Source organism: Meriones unguiculatus, chromosome 1 (genome assembly GCF_030254825.1).
Source record: "Meriones unguiculatus strain TT.TT164.6M chromosome 1, Bangor_MerUng_6.1, whole genome shotgun sequence".
Classification (NCBI taxonomy): Eukaryota; Metazoa; Chordata; class Mammalia; order Rodentia; family Muridae; genus Meriones; species Meriones unguiculatus.
Genome location: NC_083349.1, coordinates 33,705,940 through 33,722,351, shown reverse-complemented (window position 1 = coordinate 33,722,351; position 16,412 = coordinate 33,705,940). Strand labels below are relative to the sequence as shown.

The following is a 16,412-nucleotide window of genomic DNA, read 5'->3' as shown; positions in this document are numbered from 1 at the left end:
ATTTCGTGAAAAACTCAGTAATTTGACTTTTACCTTGAGTAGTTGAACAGGAACCCTGAAATATTTCAGAGCTTTAACTTTCTTTCCCTAGTATTTCAGTCTCATGGAGCTTCTCGAGTCAGTTGACATGATGCAACAAAACCTGCCATACAGAAAATTCAAGCCCAGTGTGCCTCTTCACTACCATGCCAAAGAATGGTAAATGCTTTGGTTGTTTGGAAAATTTTAAACATGTTAATTAATATTATTTTTAATATTTAAGAATGTATCACAAAGCTAAATTTACTATGTTTTTAAAGCGGTTGTAAGATTTGGTGCAGACTGATTTGGACCTAGCAATTTATGTAGCTTCCTTTATGTGTTACTGAATTGACTCAAGAAATTCTTCAAATGGAATTTACAACTAGAAATCCTAAAATAATGTAGTTTTTATGTACCGGAGTAGGGTCAGCATTTTTTAAATAATTAAAGCTTATCTTGTTTTGTTTTTTCCCCCTAAACTTCCCTAATTTACTCATTAGACCTGTATCAACTCAGCTTGAAATTTGGTATCTCAGACAGTTCCAGTAGTCTTACCTGTGTAACCTTATTTTTAAATTTAAAAATCTTGCTATTCTTTTTTTTAAGTTCTAGTTCAGTGTCTAAAATTTGTAGGTACTCTTACATAACTATTTCTATATTATTGACTAGTTTTCCAGTTATGCCTTAAGTTGTGCAGAACTGTTTTTTAACAATATTGAATGTTTTGTTTATTTTATGTTGCAAGATACAGTAATAATTAATAGAGTGTTACTGTAAATAAAGTGTTTAGATAGCATACTATTTTCATAGTTTCCTTATTGTAGTTACTCATAGTAGAAAAAAAAATTCAGTTGTTTTGGTATTGTTGATTTGGTAGTAAGTATGGGGTCTTTCTTTTTTATTTTTTTTTTTAACTAGGTGGGCTTATGCTATAAAAAGTATTCTTGAAGTAAATGTTTGTCCCAGATTACGGATGTGGTCATGGAATCATATTAGAGCTCATAGACAGAAAATGAAACAATATAGAGAATTTTATAAGAGAAAGCTAACAAGTAAGAAGCCATCTCCTGAAATTCTCATGTCTCTGGAGGTTAGCATTTTAAAACAATCATTGGATATTTTGCGGTGCATAATTTCTCCTTAGTGTTGTTTGTCTTTAAAACATTTATTTGTGTTTATGTGTGCATGCTTGTCATGGTGGTGCATGAATGGAGGTCAGAGAGTAACATGGAGTTATTTTCTCTTCTACCATGTGAGTTAGACAGGCATGGTGGCAAGCATGTCTATTTGCTGAGTCACCCCTATGTCCCTTCTCCCGAGTTGTTAGTGACTGCTACTTTTTAATTATTTAGTCTTTTTATTGACCATGCTCTATCTCTCTTATTTGGATATGTTTCTGCTTTTATTTATTACACCAGCGTGTGTGTGTGTGTGTGTGTGTGTGTGTAAGTAAACCTTGCAACCCAGAATGTAAGATAACATATTGAAGGTGTTCTATATTCTGTTTCCCATTGTCTTTCCTTAGTGTAGTAGCTTATATTCTAAAGTTGGATATGTAAAATTACTGTACAGTTAACGATTTTTTTTCTTACATTTTCAGGAGTTGGAGAGAACCTTGGATGTTTTTAATATAACCATAGTTCGACAACAGGCAGAAGTTGAGGTAATTTCAGATTATCATTAAATTGATAAGAATCAAAGTATTATATGACAGGTAATGTAATATCAGTATTGTGCAAAATGCTGTTTTCTGAAGAGTTCAAATGTGCATTTTGTTTGTCAATAAAACTTGATATGTTTTTGTAACATTTGTTCAAATAAGTCAAAGTTTTTTGTAAGCAATTAGGCTTCTGAAAGTTTTGTAGTTCATTAGTAGATGCAAAGCTAATTCTCCAGCCTGCAGTTTCTCTTACCTTGGTAGACCACAGGGACAACCATGTGTTACTCCAAAGTATTGTTTGGTGAATGTTACAGTTACTGTGTTATGTTGTTAGTATGTGTGTTTATTTGCATTTATTCACCTCAAAATAGGTTCATTGGAAATAATCTTGCTTCCATTTCTTTTGCTTGCTAAAAGAAAGATAATTTGTTATCTATTGGAAAACTTGTTTATTTTAGGTAAAGAAAGCTGGATATAAGATTTACAAAGAAGGAGTCAAACATCCAGAGGATAATTCAGGATGGTTTAGCTGGCTGTGGACTTGGTCAGAATCAAATGCTAATCAACAACTAGATGTTAAACCTGGAAGTATGTTCATTTTATTTTGTATTAGTATAGTTAAGTGTGGAAGTAAAGTTTTTCAGAATTTTTTCTTATTAAGATAGATAATATAAGTAAGTATTCATAATGATAAATTGTTATCAAAATTATAAAATTACTGTTATTTTGAGGTATTTGTTCAATAAAATAGTTGAAGCAATCCTCCAGATGCTGCAGAAGAGCTTTGCACTGGGTGTACTCAATGCAGCACATGGGGTATAGTGATAGGCAAATAGAAGTCTCAGAACTCTTTGAACCACAGGAAATTTTTTTTTTTTTTTTGAAGTTGCTTCTTAGGAAGATTTTTTTTTCTTCTGCCTTCTCTTTTTGGGAAGTGTAGGTGTGTGTGTGCTGTGGAGTAAGCCCAGAGCCTTGCTTATATTCAGGCACGCACTGTACCTCTGCGATACTGCCTCAAGTCTGTAACTATTTTAAGTAAACAGGTTTTTTTGTTTTTTTTTTTTTTTCCTGGGCTGTCCCTGTTGTTGAAGCTCAGTTTAATCTTCTGACTCCGATCCTAGATAGGTGGGATTACAGACAACATGATTTTTACCCAAATAATAAAGATCATAGCTGTGTAGAGTTAGGTATCACTTAGATATGTGATACATTTTGGATTTCTCACTTATCAGTATGATGAAGTTTGGTGCTCTAGATCTGTGTTACACATCTGTAAATGGAGAGACAGTTAAGATAGTATATACATATACTTTGTATTGGTTAACACTGTGCCTAGTAAGTTCTTGCTTAACACAGACAGTGAAAAAAGTATATTGCCAAAGCTTTGCTTAGCAACCCATTTTATTGAAGAATCATTTCTAAATTGCCAATACGAATCTATAGCTATTACTTGTAAAATATATTACAATAAAAATAAAAATTTGTTGGGCAGGAAGATGTCTGAGTGGTTTATAGTGTTGTTTACAAATTTGGTGACCTGAATTTGGACCTTAGATCCCACATAATAGTAGAGTCACCTTCTCAAAAGTGTTCTCTGACCTTCACAAACTGAGCATATTCTCTCTCTCTCACACACACACACTATAAATAAAACAAAAATCTAAGGTTTGTTTTTACTTAGAAAGCCAGGTAAATTATGTTTATTTTATATTGTTAGTAGTAAGACCATAAAGCACTTATTTATCATTTATAGTTCTTGAAGAAATGTTGACACCCGAAGAAAAAGTTTTACTTTATGAAGCAATTGGTTATAGTGAAACAGCAGTTGATCCAACCTTGCCAAAAACAGTAAGATATTTTCTTGGTTTATATCTTTTTTTTTGTTTGTATCTTTTAATATTACATGTGCCTGCTGTAATTCTTCCAGAAATTATATGTGGATAACGTCTTTGTAATCTTTTTTGGAGATTATAAATAAAGATTTTATCTTAAGTCCCAAAATATGAATGAAAGTTATTTTAGTGATTCTTTGGTAGATGAAGGATTGTCTTAAAATTATCTCTGGTTTTGGGAATAAAGGAGTTACACAAATAAGATTGTTTTGTTTATATATCTTTCTTCTCCCCATCCACACCTCTTCTGTTTTATTCTGGATATTCTCTAGTTTGAAGCCTTGAAGTTTTTTGTTCACTTGAAAAGGATGTCTATTGTTCTAAGAGAAAATCACCAAAAGCCAGAGTTGGTGGACATCATAGTAGAAGGACTTAGTACTTGGATTGTGCAAAGACCGGGAGCACAAGCCATGAAGTAAGTATAAATGTATTTTCTTTACAGAGTAAGTAGTATTAATCCAAATCTGAAAGATAGAATGCCAAGTTCTTTGACTGTTGACAGGAAAATTGGTGTGATAACAGTGAAAACATAGACACACAAAATTACCCTTAGACTATGTGTGTGAGGAATATATAAAGTACAAATTCAAGCTTAGACCTGCCTGGGTGAAGTCTCCAAGAAACCACATCATCTATATGCAAGTATTAAAAAATACCCCCAAAATCTGACAATAGCTTGCAGACTTTGTAGTCTTTAAGTGCTGTGACTTAATGTACTCTTTTGTGTGTTTAAGGACTTAGACTTTCCTTCTGTACTGTGTATATTTTTAATTGTTGATGTACTATTCAGTAGAAAGTAACATATTAGCATAGAAAAACACTAAAGAAAAACTAAAAAGTATTTGCACCTTACAGAAAGAAACAATAAATGTTGTCACATTCAGCACAACTGCAGGTCCCTGGACAGACCTGCCTGGGGGCGGGGTGAAGGAATGAAGAAAAGAGGACAAAAAGCTGGGATCGGGAGAAGTGGACTCTCTGGTGAAGAATCTGCAGCACCCCATAGCTCAATACATTCATTACACACAGTTTGAGCACAGAGGTGGATTTTTGCATACAGTTAAGCCAAGAGGCAGAGTCACAATAGAGCAGAATAAGGAGGCAGGGTTAGCTAATCTTAGTAGTAGCAGTCTCTGTAGGGGAGCAGTCTTCAGGCTGCAAATCAAGGGGGCGAATATAATTTTTTTTAATCTTCATTTATTTATTTATTTGTTCATTTTATATCCCAAAAGCAACCCCCAACTCCTTCCTTTCCTCCCAGTACCACCCTTTTACCCACTTCCTCCCAACCCTCTCACCCCCATTCTCGCTCCTCTCATCTTATCCTCCCCTCTCCACTCCATCTCTCACACAGTTCCCTCTACTCCCAATGTCTATGATGTTTTTATTTTCCCATTCTAGTGGAATTCAAACATCTTCCCTTGAGCCCTCTCTGTTACTTATTTTCTTTGAGTCTGTGGGTTGTAGCATAGTTATCCAATACTGTATGGCTAATATCTGCTTATAAGTGAGTACATACCATGTGTGTCTTTCTGGGTCTAGAGTACCTCAGGGTGATCTTTTCTAGTTCCATCCACTTGCCTGCAAATTTCATGATGTTCTTGTTTTTAATATGTGAGTAGTAGAGAATACTCTTTGAACATCAGAGCAAGGAGCAGAGGGGGCTTTGCCACCTCTCTGAGCTTAAATTTACCCCACCCCCCAGGGAGGTGGACAGTGGGCTTTGCTCTTTTCCATGCAGCTGAGAGTAAGGTCCTTGGCCTGGCTGGGTCATGTCAACAGCACATATTCACCCAGGACTTCACACACTCAAGGCTTCCTCTACTCTACATAAAATGTGGCTCTTAATATAGGTTTATCTTTCCTTCCCTTCCTTCCTTCCTTCCTTCCTTCCTTCCTCCCCCCCTCCCTCTTTCCATGCTCCTCCCCAACTTGCTACTTTTTTCCCTCCTGTCCTTGTCCTTCCCTCTCTTTGTTTTTGAGAGTTTCCCTATATATTCCTAGGCTGTCCTCAGATTCACTATGAAAGACTGGTGGGCTTTGAGTTTGTTATCTTCCTGCCTTAAACCTCTCCATTTCTAGATTACAAGTGTGTACTACCATGCTTGGTGTAGCTTAAGCTTTGTTTTAGTTTTATTGAGAATTAGTTCACATATCTACAGTTCATCAATTTAGCATGTAATATTGTTCTTTTGTGACTATATTACATACGCATTTTTACATTGATATTGTACAAGATTATATAGCCACTACCTCTATATAATTCCAGAGATTACAACATAGCATGAAGAAAATGTCTATCCTTTACTAGCACTCTCTTCTCAGTGCTCTCTTTCCCTGCCTCTGACAACAACTAACTTGTTTTCTAATCTTTTTGAGAATTTGTTTATTCTGGGATTGAGAGATGGTTCTGTAGGTAAGAACCTTTGATATTTATGCACAAGGACCTTAGTTCTGTTCCGCAACACCCACAAAAAAGCAACAACAGAAACAGAATCCAAAATAAATAGATAAACAGTATGAATTCATGCCTTGTAACTCTAGTGGAGACAGGTGATCCTAATAGCTCACAGCCAGCCAGCCTAGCCTGATTGGTGCGTTTCTGTTCAGTGAATGAGCCTGTCTTAAAAGAATATAGCAGAATGATGGAGGAAGATGCCATCTGATGTTCTCCTCTGGTCTTTGCACATAGGTACATGGGTGTGGTACATGTTACAGGTACATGCTGTACACTCATGCATGCAGCATAGACATACAGGCAGATACAGAGAGAGAGATTGGGAGAAAGGGAGGGAGGGAGGGATGAATTAGTATTTTTTTGGACATTTCACATGAAGTCATCCATTAGGTGGCCTTTACTGTTTTTTTTTTCCTTTTTTTTCCACTTAACATGTTGTCATTTAGGTTCCTTCATGTCTAATGAATTTGTAATAACTTTTTATTACCCATATTCTATTTTATAGTTGTACCATATTTTGTATGTCTGTTCTTTAATTGATGGGGTAATTGAGTTGCTTCTATCATTGACTACATGAATCCTGATATGAATATGGACAAAAGTTTTATCTGTATATAAGTCTTAAATTGGGGGGGGGTTATATCTAAGAATAGGCTTATTACTGCCTTGTATTGTAACTGTTAATGATTAACTTGAGGAGAAACTACCAGACAATTTCCCAAAGCAGGCACATTTTACATTCCTACTAGCGGTGAAGGGAATTTTCAATGTCTCCACATCTCCACTGCTACTTGTTACCTATCCTTCTCATTATGCTATCTCAGCAAAAAGTGGTATCTCAGTGTGGGGTTGATTTTCATTTTGTTGATAGGTAATGATTTTAAACATTTTTTTTCTTTGTTTGTTGATGATGTTTGTATCTTGTTAGGAGAAATTACTTTTAAGTTTCCCCTATGCCTTGTTTTGAGTTTTTAACAGTGTTTTATACATTCTTGATACTCTGTCTCTTATGGGGATCAGATTCAGGGCTGTGTTTATTTTAGGCAAGTGCTTACAACTAAACTACAGCCCTTCCCTCAAGATTAATATATATTTCTATAGTATTACTGATTTTTAATTTCTATTCTTTTATACAGATTTGAAACTAAAATTGATTCATTTCATATTACTGGCTTACCAGATAATTCAGGAAAACCTCACCTACTGTCTTCGTTGGATGATATGTCACTCTTCCAGATTACTTTTGAGATAAATCCTTTAGATGAAACTGTTGCTCAGAGGTGTATCATAGAGGCTGAACCCTTAGAGATAATATATGATGCAGTAAGCATTTTCTGTATTACTACGTTTCAGTGTATTTTCATTTATTCTGAGTTATGCTTCATGTTGGTGATTCTTATTTTAACAGAGGACAGTCAATAGTATAGTGGAGTTCTTCAGGCCTCCAAAAGATGTCTATCTAGCCCAACTCACTTCAGCAACTTTGGTCAAACTTGAAGAATTTCGAGATAAAACAGCAACAGGTAAAGTAATTTGTCAATTAAATAAATATTAAAATTTTACTTTAAATGGATTTCTAGACTGGATATAGTTTACTAGAAACCAATCTAATTATTTTATACTCAAGATCATATTTAACAATCAAGTTAATTGAAAAATTTTCATTTAGGTATTTAGAGCTCTATTTGTGATAGTAGGAGGCTTCCTATTTTCATTCTTTGTAATGAATTCCAGAATTTGGTGGATTAGGATCAGAAGTAAAAGTTTCATCTTGTCTTCTCAAGGAGAATAAAAGGTGTCATTATGGATTTACGCAGTATCCTTCGGCTTGAATATGTTAATACATTTTCATGTTTGTTTATTACATATTTGTGCTTAGTATTCTGCTCTGTTACACATTCCATTTATTGTTCAAATTCCTAAATTTCGTTCCAGCCCATGTACTGGTATTTGCAGTAAAGCCAAAGCAGAAGTTAAGATTCTTTTTCAATCAGTTCTTCCTATTGTATAGAGACAGATAGATACACAGAAGTAAATGCAAATCCATTGTATTTAAATCGAGTAGCCAGTCAGATTTACTATTTTTTTGCTCCAAGACAATTTCCTAAGTTTTTATTTTACTAATATATAAAAAGTACTAAAACAGTACATGTCTAATATATAAAATTCAAATGTTATAAAAATATATTTTAAATACTTATATATTTATATTATTAAAAATGTAAGTATTATATAGCATTTATTTTGACATAATATATATTAATTTTATTATAAAAATAATTCTTTAGATTATTTTTCCCTTTCATTTTCCTCTTTATTAGTTTTTGTTACATTAGCCTTTATTATTTCCTTTTTCTGTTTTTGTTTGTTTCATTTTTTTCTCCTGTGTCAGTGTCTTCATCCTTTGTAAATATTTCAGGTGAATGGGAGCATAACCATATTTATCCTGTGTCTCTGATAAGAAAAATGGATATGGCTTCTTGCTAACTTTTTTGAAGTGAAAGATTCTCTGGTAGTTTGATAACGTACTCTTGATGGTCATCTTCCCGGGATAGAGAGGCACCTAGGAGTAGGGTATAAGTCGTTGAGTATGTGTGTGAGAGTGTTTGCAGAGAGGATTAACTGAAGGGTGAAGACCTGTCATGAGAGTGAACAGGACCATCCCATTGCCCTGGAGGCCACATGGAAAGGCAGGTGAAAACCAGAAAGCCATCTGGAGACCAAATAAAGGAGGAAAAGGAAGAAAGCCACAGGTTACCTGTTTCCTGGCTGCCATGATGTGGACTTTTTTGAGCCACAGCTCTCTGAAACCAGGATCCTAACAGATCTTCCCTTTTACTTGTTTAACTGAGGTGTTTTCTCACTGTGACAAGATGTCTGACAGTAGTAGGATCACAGTAATAGAGATTTCTTCGTTATACAAGTGTTATCAAGAATTCAGTGGTGGGCACTGGGGAGATGGCTCAGTGGTAAGAGCACTGTATATGGTCTTCCAAAGGATCTGGGTTCAATTCCCAGCACCCACATGGCAGCTCACAACTGTCTGTAATGCTGTTTCCTTGGGATCTGACACCTTCACACTAATGCACATATACCAAAATTAAATAAATTCTATTAGAAAAGAATTCAGTGATGTAGCTAACATGTACTTTGTTCTGGAACATGTAGCAGCTGCCACAGTCTCTGTGAGTTCATATGTGTGTCAATCCTGTTGTATCTGGAAGGTACTATTTCCTTAGTATCATTCACCCCTTCTGGCTCTCAGCAGGTGTCTCCTCTTCTACTCCCTGAGCTCTGAAGGGGAAGGATTTGATGAAGACATCCTTTTAAAGTTTGAGTGTTCCAAGGTCTTTGATTATCTGATTACTGTCCAGTTGTAGGTCTCTATTAGTTTTCATCTTCTGCTGGAGCATGATGGCTGGGTGAGGTACTGATTTGTGGGTCGAGCAGAATGTTGTTAATCATTTTACTGCTACATTCCTTTAGCAGAACAGTAGTATTTGGTTTTCCTCTAGGTCCATGGCCTGCCTAGTCTGATTCTTAGCCACCAGAGCAATGTCAGGCATGGGTTCCATCTTACAGATATAGGACTTTAAATCCAGTCATATAATGGTTGATTATTCCCAGAGTCTGTGCCGCTGTTTCACGAGTATGTATACTTAACAGGCGCATCTCCATTGTAGACCAAAGGGTTAGTAGTGGGTTGTTAGGTTTGCCTTTCTCTCCCAGTAGCGTGCAGAGTACCTTCTAGTACTAGGAACACTAGTCGATAGGGGTGAATGCTCCTAACTGGGCACCAGCTTTTCTCTGTTTGCAATGAAATATGGAAGTAAGTTTTGTCTTCAGCAATGGTTCCTTACCATTAGTTTGTGGAGAAAAATAGCTTTGATAATAGCCTGAGTTGTTGGGGGTTTCCTTGGGCCTCTTTGTCCAACAGTTCAACTAGATGTAACCCATTCTTGGCACTGGAGGCTTCACCTGGTTGCAAGAGATATCTAGTTGGAACTCTGTTTCCCCATACTATTTAGTGACTTCGTTTAGATTTTCCTATTTATATACATTTAAAGAAGCTGATATTGTAATAGTTTTTTATATACTCCATCAAATGGGCTTTGGTGTGAGCTATTCTTCTCCTTCTCTTTCTCCCCAACTTCATTTAACACTCCCACTCCAGTTTGCACACTTTCTCTCTTACTATGCAGACTATTTCCCTTTCTTTGAGAGCCTTCCCTCTCCCTAGTTCCTTGTTTTTTGTTTTTTGTTTTTTTACCTTACTGTAGTTATTGAAACAACAGCATCCCATTTGGATGCCTAAAAGCTAGCGGCATATAAAAGAGAATGCATACCATATTTGTCTTTTGGATTCTGGGTTATCTCACTCAGGATGATTTTTTTTTTCTTTTTTTCCCATTCAGTAGTAAAGTGTTCAGTTTCCATGAATTTGTAAGTTTTCTGGTGTTGATATCCAGCTTTAATCTACAGTAGTCAGATAGGATTATGTTATTTCAATTTTCTTGTATCTGTTGAGGTTTGCTTCGTGTCCAAGTATCAATTTTGACAAAATTCCATGATTCGCTGAGAAAAAGGTGCATTCTTTTCTGGTGACGTGTGCAAAATATTCTGTAGATGATTGCTAAATCTATTTGGTTCATGTTATTTAACTTCAGCATGTCTCTGTCTAGCTTTTGTCTGTATGATGTCTTTTGGTCAGAGTTGGATATCTGATTATATAAGTCACTATCAGTGTGTTAGAGTCAATGTCTGATTTTCGCTATGGTAGTGTGTGTGTGTGTGTGTGTGTGTGTGTGTGGTATATAAATGTTTAGAATTTCAACATTCTCTTTGTGATTTTTTTCTTTGGTCTTTCCCTATCTCTTTTGAAACAAATTTGGGCTTGAAGTCTATTTTGTTAGTTATTAAAATGGCTGTGTCATCTTACTTCTTTGGTCTGTTTGCTTAGACTATCCTCTTTCATCTTGGTTACCCTGAGATCACATCTATTCTTTATGTTAAGGTATGTTTCTTAGATGCAGTAGAAAGATGGATTATATTTTCTCATGCAGTCTGTTAGTATATATATATTTTTTACATTGGGAAACTGAAACCATTGATATTGAAAGTTGTCAGTGAGTAGTTTTTTTGATTCCCATTATCTTGTTTGAGTGGTGTGAATATTTTCCTTGCTTTTCATCTGCTGGTCTGAGATTATTATTGTTTTTGGGGGATTGGGTAACTCTTCAGCTTGAAGTTTGCAATCTTGTAACTTCTTTATAGCTGGATTGGAATAAAGACACTGCTCATTTGTCTTTGATTGTTTTTTTTTTTTTTTTTTTTTTTTTTACCATGGAATGTTTTTCCATCTATTGTGACTGAAATTTTTTCTAGATATAGTAATTTGGGCTTGTATCTATGGTCTCTTTACAGTTGTGTTATTCAAATGGGTCTGCTTTTATATCTTTCTCGGTCTTTTCCCCTCAAAGTTTTTTCCCTTTTTGTTTGTTCTGTATGTTAAATATTTTGATTATTATGTGTCCTCGGGAATTCTTTTGCTCCTGTGTATTTGGTGTTCTATATATGCTGCTTGTACTTTGAATAGCACCACCTTTTTTAGGTTAGGAAAATTTTTTTCTCTATTCCTATTATTCATAGATTTGCTCTTTCATAGTGTCCTGGATTTTTATTCCTGGAGTTTTTAGATTGAACTTTTTTTTTTTTTTTTCCTGATTGAGGTATCCATTTTTTTTTTTTGTATCCATTTTTTTTAAACCTTGTCTTTTATCTGAGATTATGTCTTCCACGTCTTGTACTTTGTTGGTGAGGCTTTGCCTCTGAGGTTTTTGACTTTTTAAAATTTTTATCTCAGTCTGGGTTTTCTTTAGTAATTCTATTTATACTATCATGTCTTAAACTGTTTTCATTATTTCATTCCATCGTTTGTATTTTCACAGACTTTGTTAAGGGATTTATCCATATCATCTTTAAGATCCTTGAACATATTTATAATTGTTATTTTCAATTCTTTGTCTTATTCTTCAGTAATACTACATTTCTCATAGTCTACTGTTGTAGGGTTACTGGGTTCTGATGGACACATGTTATCTTGGCTGTTGTGTTTTGTGATAGTGTCTAGACTTCTCAGATTGTGACAACAGAAATGATTGTAGGTGTTGATACCTGTTTTTTTCTTTATTTGGCAGCTGTTCCATTCTTTGGTGTCTGTTGTCCTCTCTGGCTCTTGAGCAAGTGTGATGGCTGTGTGTTTCCTGGTAGAAGGTGCTTCCTCAGGTTGGTGGGTGGCAGAAAAGAATAGCTAGTAAAAGAGGCTGAGGGGCGTAAGAAAGGAGCTAAGGGGAAATTGTTCATACTTTGAAGTAGGCTGGTGGGAAGAGGGGATTATGCAAGTAGGTTGTATTAAGGCATGGATTATCTGGGGAAACAGATGAAAGGGCTAGTTAGACCCTGGGTCTGAATCAAGAAGTTTCCAGTGAGGGGAGTTCATGTCGGAGGAAGGGTACCTGTATGAAAGTTGTTTTTTGGCTGAGGATGAGAATGAATGTGATGGAGGATAGGAAGGTCAGTGTGAATCACTTTGTGAGTCCTTGCCAGATGTGGCAACTATACATGTCTGTCAGAATGTTTCTGGGTATAGGTGGTTGAGAAAAAGAGCTAAGGGAGGGAGAAAAGCTGGATTGACAGCAAGGTTTGGAAGAGTCCTCAGGGAGTGTAGGGAAGGAGAGGTCTCTGCAAGCTGTCTGCTGCAGGGCTTAGGAGGAATTGGAGAGATAGTGGAGGACAGGAAGGAGAGTGGAAATCGCCTACTAGAGTCCATGTCAGATGTGGCTGATGTAATTCTTAGTTTTGATCAATTTTATAATTCTATACTGAGGGCAGATATAAACCTGAAATGTATGTATTCCATTCCATAGACAGAAGCTAAACAGTAATTGCAACAGATGCTGTTATGTATAATTAATTATTAGCTATAATGAGGAATTGCCTTATTCATCTAAAAAGTAAGTTAGAAGGTTGCAGGAAGAGCACTTACAAAGAATATTTCAACTGAGATATTGTTCACTATCAAAGTCCGTCCTCCCAAAGACTGAAGTCAAGTCCTTATTGGAGAAGGCAGGAAATGGCATTGTGGTTTCACTTTAGCAAAACTTTCTGGAAATCTGTCCTCAGGTATGGGAAAGGTGTTCTTGGGACTATGTCTCATTATGTATATTTATCCAAAACTACCTAAGGAGATTCTGAAGAAAGGTACTGGCTCTAGGGTATTTTGGTTCTCCTATCCTCCTTACCTAGTATTGAAAAAAGCCTCACTGTTGCTGAGAGAATACACTGACCCAGGAAGTGATACTCTTTAGTCTTATGGTTGTGAAGTCTTTGTTCTTTCTTCAGTGCTGTGGGAAAAACATTTACAATCCTTAGATACACCTTCGAAAAGCAAGCAAGTGGATGAATTTGAGGCCAAGCTAGGAAACAAATCATTAACAGACCCAAATGCTGTCAGAGCATTGAGATTTTGATTAGCCTGATTAAGTTCCAGAGAATGTCTCCCTGAAGTGGCATGATGACCGGATAGATTTATGTTTGTGGTTCACCTAGCTAAAGAGTCTTTGAGGCAGGGGTCAACCTGGGAATATTTTAACTTGGGAAGTGATTAGGGGAAATGTGAATAACTGTTTTGAAATCAGTTCTCTGATTGTCAGAATTCTTTAATTTATGTGTCTGCATTCATCCCTGGCCTTATATTCAAGTTCTGTAGCTATTTTAAGAATCTGTTACCAGAATCTGCTTTATATAAGTTTTTGGAAATGCTAAAATTCTTTCTTCCTCTCTATATTAAGCAGTTTTGCATCACTTGCCTAGAAAAGATCTTTGGAATTTTTTTAAATGACAGTTTTTATAATTCTTTCTTGTATTTTCAGGAAAAGCTGTCTCCATTATAGGCTATTTATTCTATACATATGTAAGCATATATTTTAAAGTGTTTATCATCATATATTCATTGTTATATTCATTATTTTGAGACAAAAATACACTGTAGCATAGGTTAACCTAAAGTATACTTAATTCACAGTCAGTCTCTCAAGTGTTGGGATGATAGGGGTACACTACCACATCTAGAAAATTATTAACTTAATTCTGTTTTTTACAAGCATATTAAGCTAATCATTGTTATATTTGAATCTGGGTCTCTTTTTTTTTAAGCTATATTTTTCTTTATCATTGTATATACAACATTTTTATTTATTAAAGGTACTGATTTTAATTAAACATGCATTCTTAATAAATCCTTAGTCTTAAAAATTAAATATGCTAATGTTTCTACATTTATGTATTTTTAACTTTCAACCTTCATAATGATAAATTAATGTGTGTTATAAAACATTAAATGATTTCTTTGGAAGATTTGCTTTTGAAGAAGGAAGAAAGTAGATCATGATAATGGAGGAGTTCCAAATAAAAATGTGAGCTGCTCAAGTATTGAACTTTCTGAATCAGTTCCTTTATAAATATTGTAAGACATCTCTGAAAAATCCTCTATGATTTAATGACTCTTCTCATCTCACACTCCTAATGTATGCGTATACTTCCTAACCTAGGCATACCCTGAAAAGAGAAATTACATATACTTTTGATTAGCAGGGCTTACACACTAAATATCTGTATCACATTCTTTTTCTCAGTATACCATTTTTCATTATAATTGAGATGTAAAATCTGGTTGTGCTGGCTAGTTTTATGTCAACTTGACACATGTTAGAGATGTATCTAGGAAGAGGGAATCTTGTTTGATTAAGTGCCTCCATAAGTTTGGCCTGTGGACAAATAAATCAGTGGAGTTTTTCCTTGATTGATGATTTATGTGGGAGGGCCCAGCTCATTCTGAACATTGCCACCCCAAGGCAGGTGATCCTGGATGTTATAAGAAAGAATGGCTTAGAGGTTAAGAGCACTGGCTGCTCTTCCAAAGGTCCCAAGTTCAATTTCCAGCAAACACATGGTGGCTCATAGCCATCTATAATGAGATCTTGTGCCCTCTTCTGGCATACAAGGACAAATGCAGACAGAACACCCTTTATAAATAATAAATAAATAAATCTTAGGGGAAAAAATAGAAGAAGACGAGAAGGAACAAGCCAGTAAGCAGCTTTCCTCCATGGCCTCTGCTCCCGGTACTATCCTGACTTTCCTTCATGATAAATTCTCTCCTCATCAGATTGCCTTTGATTATGGTGCTTTATTACAGCAACAGGAAGCCTAACTAAGATACTGGTCAAATAATTCTTTTGTAGTTCTTGTCTTACTGCGTTAGATACCTTCCTCCCTGTCTATCCTGTCCAAGCATATAGATCAAAGTGTCTTTTATTTACTTAAGCTGATTTACTGACCATTTGCAGAAATTTTGTCTACAAGATGGGGTTCTCATTTCATAGACTATAAATAATTAGACTTACAATATCCTTGACTTAGAAAAATAGATTAATTTAGTATGCTAATAACACACATAGGAATCAATTAAGTTTATTAGAAGATGATGGCTTAAGTGAATGAAATATATAATTAATAAGAGAACTGATTTGTTACCTTTTCTGTTTTACATGTGATTTTGTTGAAGGTAAATTAATGACAGGGATTTTCACTGTCATGCAACCATTAAAGCTATGTATCATTGATCAGGATGATAGTTGTAGATGTCTTAGATTTATGAATTAGGAAGAGTCTATACAAATTCTAATAGCAGGTACAAGTAACTGCTTCCTACCACTAATTTTTTTTAAGTGTTTCTATTTTTATTTCACCTAAATTAACTGTCTGAGTTAAAAACTTTTTTTTTTTTTTTGGTGGCTGTATATGTGTGTTATTTGATAAAACACTTGGCTTCATAAACATGAGGACCTGTGTTTGGATCCCTGGACCACCAGATAGAAAGATATTTAGCTCACAAAGACAAACAAACAAACAAACAAACAAACAAAAACTCATGTAAAAAGCCAGGTGTGATTGTGCACTCCTGTAGTCACAGCAATGGTGAGATGGGGTTTGCAACAAAGATGGCCCCTTGGAAATTAGCCTAGCCTAGTTGGTCATATTACAGGCCAGTGAGAGTCCCTGTCTCAAAAGTAGAAGTTGTCTGAGGACCACAAGCAGAAATTGTCCTCTACTCTCTTCAGCACACATTCTGTGTACACTCCATCCCAGTGGCTCAGGATCTTAAGAGCACTTGATGGTCCTCTAGAGGACTCGAATTCCGTTCCTAGCACCTCTTGTAACTCTAGCTATAGGAAATCCACCAGACTCTTTTTTTCCTCTAGACTTTTTTTCCTCTACGGGGACATATATTCACACAGACATATAAACCTGAGATTTTTAA

At 35.4% G+C, this 16,412-nt stretch overlaps 1 protein-coding gene across 3 annotated transcripts in view; it reads left to right on the top strand.

Moving 5' to 3' along the window:
* The window catches only part of Vps13a (vacuolar protein sorting 13 homolog A), a 185,885-nt gene that overhangs the window by 29,025 nt on the left and 140,448 nt on the right, over positions 1-16,412 (top strand). For all 3 annotated transcript variants that reach the window (XM_060387172.1, XM_060387175.1, XM_060387176.1), the window contains exons 12-19: positions 92-198; positions 940-1,111; positions 1,622-1,684; positions 2,140-2,269; positions 3,435-3,529; positions 3,846-3,988; positions 7,168-7,354; positions 7,440-7,554. In XM_060387172.1, coding sequence (XP_060243155.1) covers positions 92-198; positions 940-1,111; positions 1,622-1,684; positions 2,140-2,269; positions 3,435-3,529; positions 3,846-3,988; positions 7,168-7,354; positions 7,440-7,554 — 1,012 coding nt within the window. The remainder of the gene's footprint in view (positions 1-91; positions 199-939; positions 1,112-1,621; positions 1,685-2,139; positions 2,270-3,434; positions 3,530-3,845; positions 3,989-7,167; positions 7,355-7,439; positions 7,555-16,412) is intronic.